Source organism: Charadrius vociferus, unplaced genomic scaffold (assembly GCF_000708025.1).
Source record: "Charadrius vociferus isolate BGI_N301 unplaced genomic scaffold, ASM70802v2 scaffold125, whole genome shotgun sequence".
Classification (NCBI taxonomy): domain Eukaryota; kingdom Metazoa; phylum Chordata; class Aves; order Charadriiformes; family Charadriidae; genus Charadrius; species Charadrius vociferus.
The window spans coordinates 3,380,179-3,399,330 of record NW_009649036.1 but is presented as its reverse complement, the minus strand read 5'-3'; the positions used below and the strand labels follow the sequence as shown (position 1 = coordinate 3,399,330).

General features: G+C 40.4%; 1 protein-coding gene across 1 annotated transcript in view; it reads right to left on the bottom strand.

Moving 5' to 3' along the window:
• Positions 1-19,152, bottom strand: part of GRIP1 (glutamate receptor interacting protein 1) — a 232,903-nt gene that overhangs the window by 40,629 nt on the left and 173,122 nt on the right. The window contains exons 8-10 of the mRNA XM_009887807.1: positions 7,470-7,617; positions 5,707-5,876; positions 577-732 (exon numbers count right to left, since the gene is read on the bottom strand). Of these exons, the coding sequence (XP_009886109.1) occupies positions 577-732; positions 5,707-5,876; positions 7,470-7,617 (474 nt within the window). The remainder of the gene's footprint in view (positions 1-576; positions 733-5,706; positions 5,877-7,469; positions 7,618-19,152) is intronic.

Below are 19,152 nucleotides of genomic sequence, written 5' to 3'. Positions count from 1 at the left end.
GCCCTGGCTTGGGAAATAGCTGACTCATGGGAAATTCATGCTTTGAATCCCAGACAGTGGCCAGAAGCAAGGCTATTTAGTCTTCACTGTTATTTCTCACTCTTCCCCATAAAAATAATTGTACAGCTTGTGGTGTAGAGGTAAACATTAGAACTACCTAGGAGGTACTGTGTCAAGCTCTTCTCCTTCCGTAATGTGATGGCTGAGCTTATCAGCAATTTGCTTTTTACTATTTAGCTATGAATTTTATTCCCTGATGAAAATGGGAAGAGCTGAAAAAGGAATTTGCAAATCACTTCAGTAGTGGTATGACAAACCCTTGCAGGATTGTCTGAACAAAACATTGCTTTAAATATTTCCGATTAGACAGTCAAGCTGTATGGCCTCTACTCATTTCATTTTAGTGTTGGACAAACATTGTTATGCTGATGTTTCCTTACATCTAACAGAAACTCCAATTGTTCTCTCTTCTGCCTCGTATATATATTAATTACGGTACTTGGTAGCTTTTTTCTGTATCTTCCCCCTCCTCCACCCATTCACTGCACATTTTGAGCAAATGCTGTTACCACCTACAGGAGCTTTTGAAGTCCTTCTTTTTCATCCTCCGCCTCATCATTGTCCCCCGTGGGCTGGTGGAGTAGAGGCTGCGAGGTAAGGTCCCCATGTTCAGGGAACTCAGGCTGTATGCACTCATGGAGGTAGGAGAGAAGGATGAAGACACCAAAGCTGCTGTAAGAAATCAAACACTTGGCATACAGCACTCAGTCTTCACGGAAGAGTGCGGCACATGCCTGTAACTCATCAATGAATAAAACAATGTGTATGATGCAACACGAATGGTTTGTACATTTCTGATAACAAAGACATTAAATCACATAGGTGACCCTAGGTAAAAATATAGCCAGCATTTCATGAAAATACCTGCTGGAAGCTAACAAAGACACTGTAGGTACAAAAAGTACATTCATAGTACACAACTTATTTTAGGCAAAGCATGTTAAATTAAATTTTTTAACACATATTCATGGACCAATGCAGATCAGTATGTCTAGATACACTGACTTTAAAGATGCCTTTTTGTAGCAGGTAATTTCTGACAAAAGATTTGTAAGCAATACTTTGCATTCAAAAATCATGCCTTATATACACTACGAAATGGTGTACTATGGTCTAGTCATATAGAAGAAGAGCTGTTTCATTCAGAATTTTCAAGCCTTTTCCTGTCTACAAAGGTTGCCTTGTTAAAGAAAGGAAAAGGAGCAAAATGTCAGAAATAACCTTGGCATGGCTATGAAAAAGTGTAGCATCCATAAAACTGAAAGGTTTTTAGTGCCTGAAATGGGAAAAGTATGAGTGAAAGAAGAGGGGAGGGACAAGGAGGAAAAAGAAGAGGAGGAGGTTTAGGAAAAAGCATGGAACATTACGAAGGCTTTTTTGAGGAGGCGTTTTCTGGAATTTCAAGGCTGGCATCCTGCAATGGTCAGGGTGGTAGGTGTTATAATGGTGGTAGGTGAGGAGGCTGCTGTGGCTCTTGGCACACGAATCCCAGGTAAGTTGCCTGTTGCTTCTTTGAACCTTCACTGCCCGCATGAAGGGATGATGGAAAATCAGAAAACAAAAGGACCAGAGAAGAGGGAAAAGTAACTGAATTGCACAAACAAAAAAAAAAAAAAAAGTCCAAAACTGAAAATAAATTGAAAATAAAATAAAATGAAATAATAATTAACCTGATCTTGTCTTCTTACCAGGGGTTGCTAACTTGAGGAACAGAAACAATATTTTTTCTCAGAATAAATGTTCCTGATTTTTTTTTCGTTTTCTTGTATTTGTTTTTAAAAAAGTTTAGTACTGAATCAATTTCTAATCTCACTCTGGCTTTAGGAGCTAAGATTGCAAACTTCCTTAGAAAATACTACGAAAATACATATGACCACTAACTGAAGGTTAGTAAGTTTCTGCTTGCATTCATCTACATTAAAAAGACCATCCAGATACTACACATAGCACTGCCCAGAATGGAGATGTTTACTTGCCAGTTATTTCAATTTATTGCATTGATATTTTAATTTTGCCACTATCTATTGTCAGTATTACACTATTCTGTGCAGTAAATGACTTCCCTGGGCCAGCAGAAAAACTCTACCCTGAAGCCTTGTTACTAAAGAAAAGAGTTACTGATGATTTGTTGGATGTGCAATTTAATGTTGTGGGTTTTTTTTAAACTTGATCTTCAAATCTTTAAAAAGATCCTTTTCTGGACGAAATCTGAAATCCTATTTGATTTCTGCTTCTACGTATGGGGAGTCTGGGATATGTCAAAAGTGAAGGCCCATATTTACCAAGAGAATGGGAAGCATTTCAGTTGATGTGTCAAATATTAGAAGAGAATGACTGAAGTCACCCTTCATTAAGCACAGTCTATTCATCATTAAATTCAGCATAGCTGCATCCTTACTGAACCATAGAGGAACACTTCAAACTGGGAACTGTTCACTGAGGTTTTGTCTTAAAAACACTGAGGGATTCCCCTGTTCTATGAAATGCTAACTTACAGTCTTTGGACCATGAACTTTATTACCTGTGTCTCTCTGCTACCTCCTTTATCTACAATGGCTGCAGACACGTATGACCCCATGGTGGACTTTAACAGTAACCAAAAATCTTGACTGTTTAGGTCGGACCCACACCTTGTGTTCACATCTTGCTCCATGAGACAAAATAAGAGGGGGAAAGGGCAGCCACCACAGCAAGCTCTGCGCAGTGCCAGAAGAAAAGCCATCGTTTCCTTTCACTTCACATCACAGGAGTAATGATCTGCCAGTTGTCTCAATATATTAACCTCTCTCTGACTTAAAAGCAATGCCTGTCACCACAATGAGGAGCACATGCCTGGGAAGGGAGAGGAAAAGGAGAGTGCAGGGGCAAACGCCACCTTGTGAGGCGTTTGGGACTCTGGTGGCCCCAGCACTGCCAGGCCTGGCCCTGCACCCCAGGTCGGGGAGCCCTAGGCCTGCATCCCTCCCTGAGAGCACCCCTGCTGTGCCCTGACATGAGTTTGAATCAAAAGAATTAATTATATTTTTTTTTCCCCCGTCTCAATGGGTAAGAAAGGTGAGGGTGGGATGTGACACCAGCACCAGGAGGAGCGCTTGGTGCCACCGGCCATCCTGCGCCTCAGGGTACCTCACCCCCTGGCACCAGTGATCTCCGGCGCTTTGGAAAATCTCACGTCAGCCAGACAAGTCCCAGAAACAGCAGGAGTAGCCTGATATGGCCACGTGTATCTTACGGACTTATCGTACCTTCTCAGATGAAACTGTCTCCTTGATTATGCGCACAGACAGCAAGATTTCAGAACTTTAACTATGCTGTAAAAATTAAAATCTGATAAGAACAATGTGGCCAGGTGGATTTTCATTATTTTCAAGTTGCTGTGAGCCTTGTTTAATTAAAAAGACTGCTTCCAGCAGGAAATTATCTGTTAGTCTTTCACTTTTTTTTAAAAAATGTTTTATTTTCACGCTGACAGTAGAGATAAAAATGTCCTACAAAGTGGGAAGGTAAGCAAATTCAGTTTGCTCAGCTTGTAGAAGGATAATCCCAATTCAAAAAAAGTTCTGTAAAAGAAAATCCTATCATGTGTAACCGTAATAATTTAGGGGTAATTTGAGCTATTCCAACCCAGGATTGTGTACAGTGAACATAAAACTAATGAGGCAGCAAGAGAAATGAGTGTTTGCAGCACAGTGTACACAAAAAAAACCCATGAAAAAAATCTGATTTTTATAGTGCTCTCCATTTTATTTTAGGGCTAAATTTCAATTTATTCTATATACTGACTTTCTTGCCCATTTCTAATTCTTAACATGTTCCCGGAAGACCAATATCTGAGCTTAACTGATACAGCCCTAATGACTCAGCTTATCCCAGACACATTAAGGGAGCTTTTCAAACCCTGCAGCATACAGGCCATAGCACACCTGATGAAAGGTTGATTCCAAGAGGGTACTTGCTTCCATAAAGCATGTTACATCTTGAATTGGTCATGATATTGGAGCAGCACCACCTGGTGATGGGCTGGGAAGGGCCGTAAACATCCTAGTTATTCTGCCTTAACTTAAGAAAGCAACTTTATTACCTTAGGGACATTTCTCCCCAAAAGATGTGCTTATCTAGCTTTTGCAGATCCCCTTGATATGATTTTGTAATGGCCAGTTCTTAACTCTGGCATTGGAAGAGTACTGCTTTTTTTAAGCATCAACACTGGGTGACGGTGATGAGCTCATCAACAGCATCGCTTTGTTTTAAATATTGATTAAGAAACCAACTGCTTGAAGCAATACAATCATCTACACAAATCTTTGGCCCTGATACTCATCTTCCCCAAAGAAACACTCTTCAAAGATTCTTTAACCAGCCAAAAATTGATTGTATGGCATCTTTACTTAAAAAAAATGAAAAATCTGTTAGCAATGTAATGTCATAACCAGAAAGAATGGAAATATATAGCAAAATTTGTTCTCCATCTCATTCTGCTTCTGCAGTATCAGTCCCTGCTCCCTCGCCCCTCTAACTGGCTTAAGTAGAAAGGGAAAAGAGGTGCAGCTGAATAATGGAAGAACATTATCACAAGGGTTACTTTTTTTCGCCCTGGTCTGGGAGAAACTAGGGTCTCCTCAGCCAGTAGTTCAACATTCACCACTGACAAACTGACTAAAGCATCACTTATCCAGGGACAGCTTGGATCTTAGATAGATGTCGAAGAACATTTACCATTACTGACATTTCTAGGCCTCAGAAATCTGGTCTTGATCTAAAGGAGACAGAAGCACAGTATCACAGGCTCAGAAAACGGTACCACCAGTTCATGCTGCAACACAGGTACCTGTTCTCTGTGTATTTGATAACCCTCGTTACGTCTTTATGTCCACCAACATGTGATATTTTACACTGAGTTTATGAATACTGTGAATTAGCCACTTTCTCGGGATTAGCTAGAAGACAAGATAGGCAGCCCCCATCTTCAAATACTAAGACATTTTAAACATATTTGATTTGAAAATGGAAAGCCATTCTCTTTGAGAATGTTGGTATGAAATAAATATCATGGGGAAAATGGGCTGGGATCTTGGGAACCGTTTCCAAACAAACCTTTTTCATAAGCACTGACAACGAACCTATGAAGCAATCTCAGAAGTACTTTAAAAGATGATGGCAATAAATAATCATGCCATTAACATGAGCAAATATGCTGGGGTTTTTTTGAGGTATTTTAGGGAAGAACAGGTGTTATTAATGAAGTGGTCATAACAAACTATCAAGTCAATATGCTGAAAAGAAGTTGGCTGTGGTCCTTTCTGCCCCTTCTAAATTTAAGAAGCAATTTAGAGATTCATTTACCGAAGTACCTAGTTGCCCCTCCCCAGTGACTGCAACAGTAGAGTCAACAGGCATCTATGTGCATCTACAAGCGTGCAGAGTCATTTCTCAGTAAAAAAATTCCCCCTCTGTCCATAGGAATCTCAGAGGGTACATTAAGGCTGAGAAAACACAGAGCTTCTCAGGAACTGCAGAAGCATAACCTGGGGAGCTGAAACAACATTTACAGACACAACTGCTGCGACAGCTTTCTTGACCATTCAGCAAAGGCTGGCAAAGTATAAGAGAAAAAGAAAGGTGTATTTGGTGCTGCAGATCTCTTACCGTGCTCTGGGCCTTTCAGCGCTAGTCGTGTCTGGTGGTGAGGAAGGATCTCAAGTTTCACATTATCTGCTGCATTAGCCAAAAATTGTGTTGCTTCTGCCAGTGTACAGTACTCCATGCTGGTGCCGTCAATGGACAGAATATGGTCTCCTACGTGTAATGCACCACATCTACATAAAAGGGGAAAAACTCAGTATGATCAGGTATGCTCTTTGCTTGGAAAATGAGTTTTACTGCCTTCAAACTGGTCATGACAACTATGAGCGTGTTCTTTTTTTTCGAGAGAGATTTGTGTTTTGTAGGCAGTCACTGGTCAGAGTTTATATCTATTAGTACAAACCTTAAAAACAATTCAGTTAATACAGTATATGCCAAGACATCACTCACAGAACTGGAATGGGGTATCTGACTATAAAAATATGTGTGAATGGCAGCAGAATAAAATGAGAAGAGCTTAAGGAGACTCTTGGTCACATATCCCTCACACAAGCACCCAGTTCATCATTTTTTGAGTTATAGTTCCAACAGTTATTAGTACAAAAGCTGTAAATGATGATGAAATTATGCAGTAGTCAAACAAATAATGAAACCAGGGCTAGCATGGTGACTTCAGGAGTGGGGTAGGGAGGGGGCTATCTGCTAAATCTCGCTGCACTCAAGAGACTGGCTACTGGATGAGTTGAGAAATGCAAACACAGCAGTCAGCATCCCGACGTACCAGTCAAGTGGACAGCTCCTTTAATTGGTTACCCCCTGCGAAATGGGAAAAAACAGAGGGAGAAAATTAAAGCATCCTGCACCATTGAACTGGAGAACACCCCTGGATCAATGGCCGTCACTCTCAAAATTTCTACTGCAGGGAAAAGCCCACACAGGAGCTGTAGACTCACTGCTACAAGTGGGTGCTACCAAAAGCACCGTTGTCAAAGAGGAGTTACAAGGTAGGGTGACTGGGGACATGCAGGAGGAATTTGCTGCTGAAACGCAATATTTAAGGATTTTTAGATCGAGATATGTATATAGAAATATACTGTATATGTATAAACACATACACACACACACGCACACAGCCCAGAAAAGATCCCACAGCTCTGTTAACAGAGGCTTAGACCATTGGGGAAAAATATTTAACATTTTTTAAATGGTGCAAATGGTTTTATTTAAAGGTTTAAATGAAGTGGAAAAATTACTGCAAAATTACTCCAAGATACAGAAGCCAGTCTTCCTAATACCTCAGTCATATTCTAAAATATCAATAAAAAAATCCAGACATAAGGAGTTCCATTTCACTGTGCCACAAGAATGAGTGATATATTATAGAAGAACACTTCAAGGTTGCAAAGCCTCGAAACTGACTTCCCTTGACAGCTGTTCCATATTGTATGCTTACTTTAAGAATTCCCGTGAGTTATTTATTTTTTTTAAATACTAAACTCTGCTGCAGCACTACATTTAATAGTCAGAGCAGACCTCTAAACTTCTGTGTTGCATAGTGCAAGCAGACAGTCACAGTCATGGGGGCTGGCTTATGTCACTGAATACTATGTGAGTGAGCTAAAGTAAATAGTGCCCTGGAAGTCTTAAACTCAGCAGTATGGAACAACGATCTGACAAAGTGCTAATTTTAAGACCCGGCAACCTTGAGAGCATCCGGTTCAGTTAAATTCATCAAAAATTGATGGGTTTCTTTTAAACCAAACCAAGTGAAAATAGAAATAAAATGTATGAATGGACCTGTGGTGCCAGCCCTCTGTCACACTCACCTGTCTGCAATACTCGCAGATTTGATTTTGTCTATGACAATGACCTGTTTGTTGCAGCACATCGAGGTAGTTAGTGCAACACCAAGAGCAGCACCGGGAGTTTTGGCAACTTCAACTAGCAGTGGCCCAGACGCTGTTGCTACTGAATCTGTTAAAATTAGACAACAAAAGATCAGTATTATACAATGTGGTACTTATACCATTTTCATATTTTCCCACATAAAATCTCCATGGCTATTCTATTTCTCTAACCAGACAACATGCCACATAAAGAAATTCTCGAATAGCGTCAGTTTAGGTGTCAAGAATCAACTCTTAATATCAAAACCAATAAAAGTAAGAGGAGGTTTGTGAATCTGGGATGTCGGGAAGCTTCTGAGTGTTGCAGAAACAGAGATGGACCAGGTTACGGAACCAGGATGTGTTACTGAATCTCTTGCACAACTAAGCTAAAAATCACCTGGAATTTAACAGGCATGCCAAAGAAACAGAATTAATAAAAAAATGTAGGAAATTATCTGAAAAAAACAGGAACTGAAGTGAGTAGGTTACAGAAGGATGCTAAATTAACTTTCAGAAAGAAAGGGGAAGGTCTGCGGACAACAGCTATAATAGTTAAATGAAGAAGGTGAAGAAAGGGTCTACCAGAAAACCCTCACAAAAAGAAAGGACAATTTCGGAGAAAATGGAGAAAGTGCAGGAGGCATGACAGCTAGAAATAGCAGGAGTTAAAGCAAAATGCATGTGAGGAAGTTCAGAAGATTCTTGTAATACCCTGTCACTGGATAAAGTACTGCCTTGCAACGAGGCACAGACAGTAAATGACCAACACTGAAACAAGAAAGCAGAAAAGCAGGAGGCAGTAACAGTCATGACTGATGACTGTGGTGAGGAACTATGCCCAAGAGAGACAAGTGCTAGACAGAACAAAGCAAAAAGACAGCAGGCTGCTTCCTAAATGCCAAAACAAAGCAGGCAGTGATAAGGGCGAAGTACATTCTGGAGACTGCCTGAGAACTCCTACTAACCAATACCTATTGATCAACAACTGATCTTAGCAGGGTAAGACACAGTAAGCAAAGGTGTCCTTTAAGGACATCAAAAAGACCGAGACAAATAAAGTGATATCAGAAGTTGTTGGAGGTGCTTACAATCAGAAGAACCCAAAAATGAATAAGCAAAGACTTACGCTAGAGCAAAGTTACCAACTGTCCTGCTAGTAAACAGGAGAGATTCAGATTCACAGAGTACTGGAGCCTGCTGTAAGAACACTAGCAAAATGTTCAACTGAGATGTCTCTCAGAAGCCCCTGAGATTGAAGCTGTAAAAGAACTGCAGCGGGGCTTCACAGTATGGAGGAGTAGATAGATATAAGATATTCCATTCAGTCTTACATCTAGAAAATTAGTCCAAAATGTAATTCTGACACAGAAGATAAAGACTGTGAAACAGTGTATTATTGTATAAAAGTAACAAGCTATATGATGGTACAAGAAATTGAATGAGAGCTTGATTAACTAACACTCAGCTAAGGTGCTATTCCTAGTTAGACAGTAATGTAGGTAAAGTGAACATAGAAATGAAGTGAAAAGAGGTGCTTTTATGGAATAACACACAATACCAGTAAAACATCAGTTAATTATTATAGAACTCCTTTTTCCCCCACAACTTGAAATAATTTTTATATTCTTGTTGTCTTTTTTCCAGTTAGAAACCTGAGGGCTTGAGAGTGCCCATGAAGTCTGAGTGATTAATTTTTGTGCCCAGCTGGGATTGACTTTTTAAAAGCTGAACTACCAAAACAACCTCCTCCACAAATCTGAACCAAACTTTAAATTGTGATGCAAAAGAAGAGAATCCACCCAGCAGCATTCCTCCTAAATGGCTTGAAAGCTGGATGAACTGCCCTCAGAAGGTATCTGTCTTTCTTTAGTAACTAAAGAAGGAGGTTATGGCAAACTCCTGTCCTAGATGCCTTGGTTAAGGCGAGGCAAGATTAACGCAGTGACTTGCATACAGCCAAATAAACATGTGCAGCAGAGCGGAATTTAAGAATTCCCAATTCCCATTCCTGTGCTGAGAAACAATTATGTAATTCTTGAATATTCCAGTGGTTTCTGGAACTACAAACAAGCTCACACTTAAAACCAACGTTTGTCATCAGTACAAAGGTTTGAACTCATATCGATACAGAAAATGGCAAAGCTCAACTTGTCACTGGCCTATCACAAGTTCTTTCTGTAACGATTGCCCTGAGGAGAGGAGAGGAAACTAACTGCAAATATCTGTTGAGAATGAGTAAATCTTTCAAGATGCTGCTCTGGAGTTACTTGAGAAATGCACGATCAGCTTATGCCCTAGTGTTATTTCCCAGGTGCCTGTTGAAATGCATAGGGAAGGCAAACCAAGGCATCCAGGATGAATAAATAAGATAACTACATTAGAGGAACCAGAAGAGGAGAAATGGAGTGTGTCTAACTGTGGAAAATAAACACAAGGAAGAGAAATCAGAAGGCAATAATCAAGCACACATTCCCTGACAGAGAAGGATTAGTTTATCATGTTGAAGTAAAGCATGGATATGAAAAATGAATCATACAGGTATAAATTATTCATGTGTGAAGATGTTTCAGTCATTACGATATTTACACCGTGACTGAAGCACTTACACACGATGCTGATTTATTGGCTATGTAATTACATAAGATATACTGATGAATGTTTGCGTGAAAAACGCTCTAGATTTTTGATTTTGTTAATCATTTTTTTCACTTTTGAGCACTGCATCTCAATCAGTACAAGAGGCTTGATTAAAAACTCCCAGAGGAAGCAGCATTGCTTTCCGCATGCTAATACATTTCTTCAGCTAGATAGCAGCATACCTTTTTTACTTGACAGCTCAAATCATTGGCAACAAGGGTTTTTATTCTGAAAATACTTTTATGATATGTAAATATGCTATATGATATATAAAAAGTTTTGGATAAAATAAGCAGTGTTACCATCCTCACTTACCTCCAAAGATAATAACAAATTCTTTTGAAATTTGAAAAAAAAAAAATTAGCCCAATAAAGTGATCACCTCACATGTGTTTCTTTATGCCCTTGCAAATGTATGTATCTGCTAATCCCTACCTAGGATTCCCACAGTGCGGACGCCAAAAAGTGAGCAGCTTGTATTAGGCAGCAGAGGATCTACATGCTTCAGTGACAGCTTGCAATCAATAAAGATACTAAATCCACAGAAATCCAAACTTTATTAGTTTATGATGCTTTTTTTTTTTTTTTTTTCTTTCCAAAGCTTTCTTGTATTTAAAGCTGGGAAGTGCTGCTATACTATGAGCTTGTTCCTGTAGGGACACTGTGCTCTGTTGCTACCATCTGTGCTCTGCAGCTTCTCACTTCTCTAACTGGAAGGTTTTCAGTGCTTTCTTATTTTTTTTTCAGAAGTCACAGCAACACAAGGTACAAATAATTTTTTTTGAGCAGCTTATAAGAGCCAGACAAGGAAGCAAGATGTCAAAACAGATTCTGACCTTAAAGAGCCAGCTGAACCAATTGAAACACACAGCTCCACAAGACTGCTATTGATCTTGCCTGGATGCTGCTGTGCCTTCTAGCAAAGATGTGAGTGACAAACAAGTGGATACCTTACTATCTCACTGAGCTTCTTCCTAATTAGGTGTCCACAGGCTAACAAATTTTCCACCTTAAAATTGCATATAGCACCATGTAGCCTTCTCTGTTGTTGTTGTCATTCTCTGACTGAAAGCAGTAAAAAAAGTCTTCGCTGGTTCTGATCAGTAAATAAATACATAGTGCCTCAAACCTTGCAGTTCTCCCAACGAGAAGTTTTAATGCTTTTGTAGCAATGCATTCACAGATGTAATTGTGACTCACTCCTGTCAAACTAGAAGCTAGTATTTCACAGAAATAATTTTTCTTAGTCAAAAAAGCATGCTCTCCTGCTCCTCACATCATTCTTTGTTCCCTTCATACAAAATCTTTGCATCCCACAGATAGCAAGCAGAGCAATTTCTCCCTCAGGTAGGAGCTTTCTTTTGTCCGTTTAGTTCTTGTCAGTACACCCAATTCTTCACCTTCTCTCTCTTTTTCTGTAACCCTAATTTTTATATCCAGTACCTGTGTGTCTCACGCTCAGACTAGTCAAGAAAGTATAATGTTAATGATAACAATGGGACACCCAGATTGTATTTTCAGAGCAGTAAGCCTCATTAAGCTCTGGTCATATGACACCTGGATATCTTTCTATAACCCTCCTAAAAGGAAACACCTCTTCTAATCCTAAAGCACAATTTCCAAAGATTGGACCAGTAGCTGGGTGGGTCACAGAGGTGTTTTTTAGTGAAGTTAATGAAGACTTCTTGTACTTAATGAAAAAATTTGAAATCTCTGACACTCACTCCTTTAAGAGGAAAATGTTGCAATGATAACAGCAAATCAGTTTGAAGAAATCAGTTTGAATCCCCCCATGAGTCCAAAATGCCCTACACTTTATTCTTGCTTTCCTCTACTCTCTCTGTGCTCTTTTTTTAATCACAAAAATCAATTATTCTTTTCCAGCACACACTCAGCAATCATACATGCTACCACTCTGATGTATATGAGACAGTCATCGATTGCTCCTTGTTGAGTGATCTCTCATAGAAGGACCCTCACAAATCCTTATAGACATGGCCATTTCCTTGAACTTGCTTTCTTTAAGAAAGGTACAACAGAATATAGGGGGTGTATGTGTGTATTTATGTATGTGAGCTAGTGTGAGCCACAGAAAGGGTCCAATACAAAACACTCTATTGCACTTGGTTCTTACTCTACAAAGGTTGAGACAACCAACATGCCACCATCAGCACTCAATGCACAAGTGAAAGGTAGTTAGAAACTGCAGCGGTGAGTCTGGTGCGTATGGCACAGAATGGGACGACAGCAGTCCCAGCTCCTGCTGCCAGACTTGGGCCTTAATTTGCCACACTTCAGTTGCAGCTGGGTATTTTACAAGATAACCGATGGTGCAGAATGCAAAGCAGGCATAGTTGTGTCCATCCAGAATCAGTGCGTCAGGGATTAGGAACCCTGTTTTCTGTGCAAGGTAGCAGGAGTTTGAACATTCCCGAAACAGCTCAAGATTTTAGGTGACAGACATACCATAGGTTTACCACAGGGAGATTTGAGTATTTGTCATTCCTTTGGAAAGCCAGATTGCTGAAATGCAAAAATCAGTCTCAATACATTTCTTACAGGGCACTTAAAATCCATGGCCAGTTGTACCAATTTGAGCCCAGGTAAGCAACCAAAAGAACAAGCAGAACTTCTAACAGACTGGATGAATTTTGTTTCTAAGACCTGTGGCTTCAGCAGCGACACTCTCCATACAGACCATTTTGCAATGCCCTTTACAGCACTTCTCAGCTGACAGTGGAGCAACATAAAAGCACTCAGGGATTCTGAGTGCATTCACAACCACTTTTCTTCATTAACCCACAGACTATTCATTACTGTCAAACAGCATCTTAAACTGTACTTAATGAATCCTGCCATCCTCCATGTGGTTTGCTTATTGTATTCTTAAGGGCTATTTTTTTAAACGAACACCAATCCAGAAAGAACAGTCTTTGTGTCCATTAAAATGCTTTCTCTGTAAGACTGACACATGTAAAGTTGTCCCATCTCCTCAGTGTCCAGTGGCAAGATCATATCCATATCTGCGATAGTGAGACTCATAATCCTCTACGGTACCACGGACCCATTATTTCCCTTCCCTTGTTTCCCTGAGGCTGCCCTAGCGATAGGTGGTCGATCTCCTCCAACTGTCTGCATTTTCCATGGTCTCCAGCAAAACAAGAGCCAAAACCCAGAAATGGCTAGTTACTCTACTGTGCATGAGAAAGACTTGCTGGGAGTGGGGAAACTTTTCTCCACCTTTCTTCTTCCTCTGTGTGCCTCTCTACTAACACCTTTCCTCTTCTTTCCCCAGGTTTGTAGTTCACCGGGTCACTGATGCTCACTTTTGGCACTGTTCTTCAGCTGCATCCTAAAATAGTCCTTAGGCTACCTTGCTAACATTTTATATTTCCTTTGTAGGGGCATTTTCATTCCCTCATATTTAACACCAAATAGATGATTAGCTAAGTCTCCCTTACACACACAGAGCTGATGGATGGTTATTTAAATACTAAATTTTAGGGGGGTGGGAGGGTGTTTATTATGTAATATCCTTTCCTTGTACTCCAAAGACAATTTGACCTCAACAAATCCCTAATCTCCATTTTGAAAAAAAGGGAATATTAATTACATATTTTTAAAGACGATCTAATTAAGAAATTGAGATTGGGATCATGGGTCAATGGTTTCAAGAGGCAAAGTAGCAGCAAGGAAGTGAGCACAACTAAGACTTCTGCAGTGTCTAAAGGGCACAGGAACAACATTCAAGATGCCCTACAGCTGGGTAGCACCATTATCACTCATTCAGAGCAATATTATTTGATTCCTCATACTTCTGTGACTGTAAAGATCATAAATAAACCACACACAGAGCACTGGTGAACAATCCTGGCCTTGGTATTCTGTTCTACTAATATTGCATAATGTTTGCACCCTGGCTTTGTTCATGCTTCATTTAGCAGAGTAACCTTTTTTCATCTGAGATCTTATGGGAAAACTAGAATCAATGCCAGCTAGCAAGCTCTGATAATGGTCTGAAAAGCTAAAAGTCACCGACAGCGTTTCTAATTCTCCCCTGAGAGCTAGAATACAAAACATATTAATAAGCTTAATGACATGTGAGACTTTATCCTAAAACATATTTTGGAATGGAGTAAGCTGGCATTATATATTGCAAGCAATATTTGGGGAGAGAAGGTGGTAGTTTCTTTAATAATAAAACAACTATTTAAAAATTAAGTATTGCTCTTGTTCAAAGGGTCAGTGGCAGTCTCCCAAGGCCCACCTTATAACCTACCATAAAATATGTGTGCTCCTAGTATTCCCTTGATTATGGAGTATCTGTGTTTCAGGCAGGCTGTAGAATGAGCAACAGTTGTTCTAATTTTACTCAGCTCAGTTAGATTTAGAGGGGCAAAAACAGTACTGAAAAATATAAAATTGTGTCTTTTCCCTTATTGCCAGTAACAGTACGTCACTGGAGCTGCTGGGCTACTAATTGAAAGAAAGCCCACAGAAAAACATGAAATTGCTGCTCAGGAAAAAAGCCGCCAATGGCATTTTACAACCTCTCACGTTTAGAATAATCAAATTTCAAAAATGAAAAATAGGAATAATTTCAAAAGGAAGCCAGCAGAATGAGTGATAGTGAAATCAGAGGGACCTCTCAACCTCAGAATGGAAAACAGAGACATTATTCTCTAAACGAATGTGCTGCCTATCTCCTCCCCTATACACAAGCAATTTCATACTCTTGTCAACTGACTGACACGGTCTTTCCATTTTCCTCTTCTCACCTAATTCCTGCAGTTCTTTTATACGCCTCTAATTCAGCCAAGTTCTTAAAATCAAAAGCTTAGGAGCTGCCTTTACCTAATTTCATACTTTGCAACCTTAGAACCTTTCTCAGCTCAGAAATGTCTGCTAACCAGCTAAAGAACCATCTCTGCCTTCAGAGTGCTCACACCAGCGTGGGTGGCGATGTACTCAAAATCCCCTTGTGGACCTCGTCAGACTTTCTCTCACGTTCAGACCACAAAAGCCTGCCTAAACCCTTTTTGCTTAAAAGACTTTCCCCAATTCTTGGGGCACTCATTCCTCCTGCTAACTCTGTTTCATGCTCAGACATCTTTCATTTTTATCAGGTCCCTTTTCTGCTGAAAAGATATATTAAATCCCAATCTCTTAATTAATCTGTATCTTTTTGCGTGCCCTGTTAATTTAAAACCCGATTTCTCTGTTGCTGAATTTTCACCAGAAAGGGGACATGGTGGATGGGGCCTGTACAGAAGATCCTGGATCTGCCTCTTTGAAGCTAGCCTGAATACATTTTACATAAGCTCAGGCTCTGCAATTTCTTTCCTTTTTGTTACCCAAAAAAAGAGTATTACATAGAAAATTCAGCTGGCACTTAAAGAACTACTGAAAACTCAAATGTCCACCCCTGATGGCAGCACATTGGTTTCAGAACTTGGGAGTCTATAAATACGTCTTTATGGTTAGTTTGGCAACCTGGGTGTCAAACACCACCTTTCTATTGAAGGATGGCTCCTGAAAACTGCCCTGAAAAACTCTAGAGGATAGCTTGCAAAATGCTTGTGGAAGTCAGCAGTAATGGAATTCTGCCTGCATTTCATTCCAGGAATGGAACTCACAAATAATTCCTTTTAAAAACCATCACCCAATTAAAAAAGACCTCCCCCGCAAACGGTGCAAATAGTATGTAAAGTCCTCCGCTGAGACCCTGCAATACAAAACACTACTTTCTCTATTGCACAAAGCATAGATAAAATCACAGAGCACCGAATCATAGAACGGTTTGGGTTGGAAGGGACCTTTAAAGATCACTTAGTCCAATCCCCCTGGCCATGGGCAGGGACATCTTTCACTGGATCAGGTTGCTCAAAGCCCCATCCAACCCGACCTTGAACACTTCCAATGATGAAGCATCCACAACTTGTCTGGGCAACCTGATAGATAAATACATATGTAAAAAGAGCCTCCCATACTTATTTTTTCTTGCAAGTAGGACAGGAAATAACATACACAAGAACTTTGATTTCTTCAGAACACCCCAGCTCTTGCACGATTCTGTACCTGACTAATCATAACAAATAGAACAAATAAGGACAACACAATCTGCATATCTGCCTGCAAACTAAGACACAGCTGGTGTGCCAAATTTTACATCTGCTAGCCTCGAAAATATGCCCATAAGTACACACTACTATAGATAATATAAAGTGCTGCAGTACCCATAAATTATGTCTATTTGGCATAATGACCCTAAGTTTCCATCTAAGGGGAACAGTAATAATTAGGAGTGGGACTGAATTCTCTTCAAAAGCCTACAAAGCACAAAGCTCCTCACTGCCAGCACTTGACAGATGGGAACAAACACTGTGAACACCCAAACTTTGTGTCGAGCAGACAGTTCCCATCTGTCCAGGGCTCTACTAGGATAATGAAGTCTCAGATAATCCCAAAAGCTTCAGAGCAAAGCCGTGCCCTGGACAGTTTGGACATCTTGAGCTGACATGCACATAGAACAGTTAAGGCAAGTAAGGTCGTGTCAACGCTGTGGTAGTGAGGTATCTGAGCTGTCCCTGTCTCCTTGTCACCCCAGTGGGAGCTGAAGCCTTGGAAGCAGCAGAGTCACACGAGGAAGGTGCCGTGCCTGTGACAGCCACTTCTGCTTCCCAGGGGCTGACCCCAGTGCAGCCCCACTTCCATGTGGCTGGGCTGCTTGGCGTACTTGAGGTGCATGACTAGACCTTGCTCAAGGGTCCTCTGTACTGTCCATACTGTCTCATACATTCAACGTTACTTATTATCAGTATGCGTTAGTGACCTCCGCACACAAGCTAAGCGCAATCTCTGCCGTGGAAAGCTGACTCTGGGTGTGCTTCCACTAACATTGAAATCAACAGACTTGGTTTGGTCGAACAGGCAGGAGGTTTCAGAGTAGTCTAATCCCCTCCTCTGCAAAGCCTATTAGGTGAGTAGAAACCAGAAGAAAAGAAAAATTAAAGTAAACCCTACATCGTTGTCCGTAACAGGTGACAGGAATTTCTGATGCTAAAAGTTTGTACTCTCAGTACCACTTTTTTCCCCAAAAAACTTTGGTCTCTTTTCAATAATCTGTGCTCTAGCACAGCTGGCTTATAAATAATTGGCGCACTGGCACGGCCATGGTATAAAACGCTACCATGCGGAAGGCTGAGGCTGAGATCTGACCTTGATATTTATGCAATGAGGAGCAGAGTCAGAGTTTTGCAGCTCTCAGGGGTTGCACAGGATATTTTGCCATTCAATGCCAACCACTCATAAAATGAAACTTTGGTAGAATGAGTCGGGAAACAAGTTCATTAACTGTTCTCTCTTTCCGCTTTGGTATTGCCTCACCAGCAGTTCAGCAAAAACATTTCAAAGAAACAGAGAAAGTAATTTAGGTAAATTCCCCTCAAATCCAACACAGAAGCCACAGTTTTGAACGTAACCTCTTTGATCTCACATTGCAAAAGTAATCCAGGATTGCTTACCTGTTGCCTATATATTTCCAGCTTTTCCCTTCCCAGTGCTTGTTCCAAGCAACACAGAAACAGGACTGCTGGGAGTACTCACACATTTAAAGTAAAAGGAGGTCTCAATATCGTCTGTTCTCTGCACTGTACGTTTCCAGCAAAAACATTTCTTCTCCCAAAATCCCAACCAAGCAATAACCTCTAGAAACCCAAGCACCCCGTAACTGACAGAGTCCCAGCAATGAGGAGCGCGCTTTTTTACCTGCTCCCGCAGCAGGCAGCCTGCCAGCGCTCTGCCAGGGTCACCCTTGCAAGGTTCCTATATGCCTACTCCTTTGCGGCAGGACAAGCCGTCTATCTCCTGCCAGAGCAGCTCCCGCTGCCAGGCTCGGAGGGACTCCAGGTCCTCTCATGCCCCTTTGTGATGGCTTTTTTCTTTTTGAAGATGTTCCAGTGCTCATAAGGTACATAGATTTGTAATTCAGTAATTACTGAATTTGTATAAAGGAGAAACTGTGAAAAGCCTTTTCCGTGTGTGTGGGTTTTTTTTCTTTTTTTTTTTTTTTATACCAGTGAAAATACACCCAAATTTACCTAAGCTGTAAAGCCCTTGAAAATTTAGAGATCACGGTGCTCAGAAGAAAGCTATTCCATTCAATGTTGCTGAGCTGATGGTAAGAGAAAGACTGCTTATGCAAATTGTAAAAACCCAAATGAACTAGGAGTTGATTAAAATCAGCAGAACATCAATATAAATCATTATAAAAATACATGCACATAAAAAAAAAAGCTCAGAAGTGTCTGTTTACAAACAGAATGACATTAAAAGGAAAATATTACGGTCACCATGTGGGCACAAAGCACTTCAAACTTAATGAACCCCAGAATTAATATTGCCTGGATGAACTTTATTTTACCTCTCTTCTTTAATTAAATAATCACATATTCTTCCTTCTTCAAGAGCCTCATGCGGAAGGTAGACAGCGACTATTTAATGAGCAGAAACAGTCTTTTTTTTTTTTCATGCTCATGCCTTAATTACTAAACAGTGTTCTCATCCTTCTCTAAGCATAGGTGGTGGGGGAGAGCTATTGTATGGTGCAGCCTCTGAATATTCATCACAACACACGTTTATTAATGATTTTATCTTATAACCACCCTTTAGAGCAAAAGCATGGTGTTTCCCCCACTGTATAGATAAATAAATGAGGATCAAAGAAATGGAGGTTGAAAGCCTCCATTACACTGGAGAGGCCGATCTGAGAAACCTACGCTGGGATTCACGGCACCAAAACGCAGGGATCTGTAGAGGAGACCTGAAGAAGCTACACCTGAACTAGAGGCTTAAACTTGCCATACAACCACCTGAGAAAACTGGTATTTAAAAACATGTTTCCGCTGTCCTACTTTAGGCATCTACATCAAGAGGAGACAAACTAGTCTTTAGAACATTTGTCTCACTTGACTGTTTTCCAGAT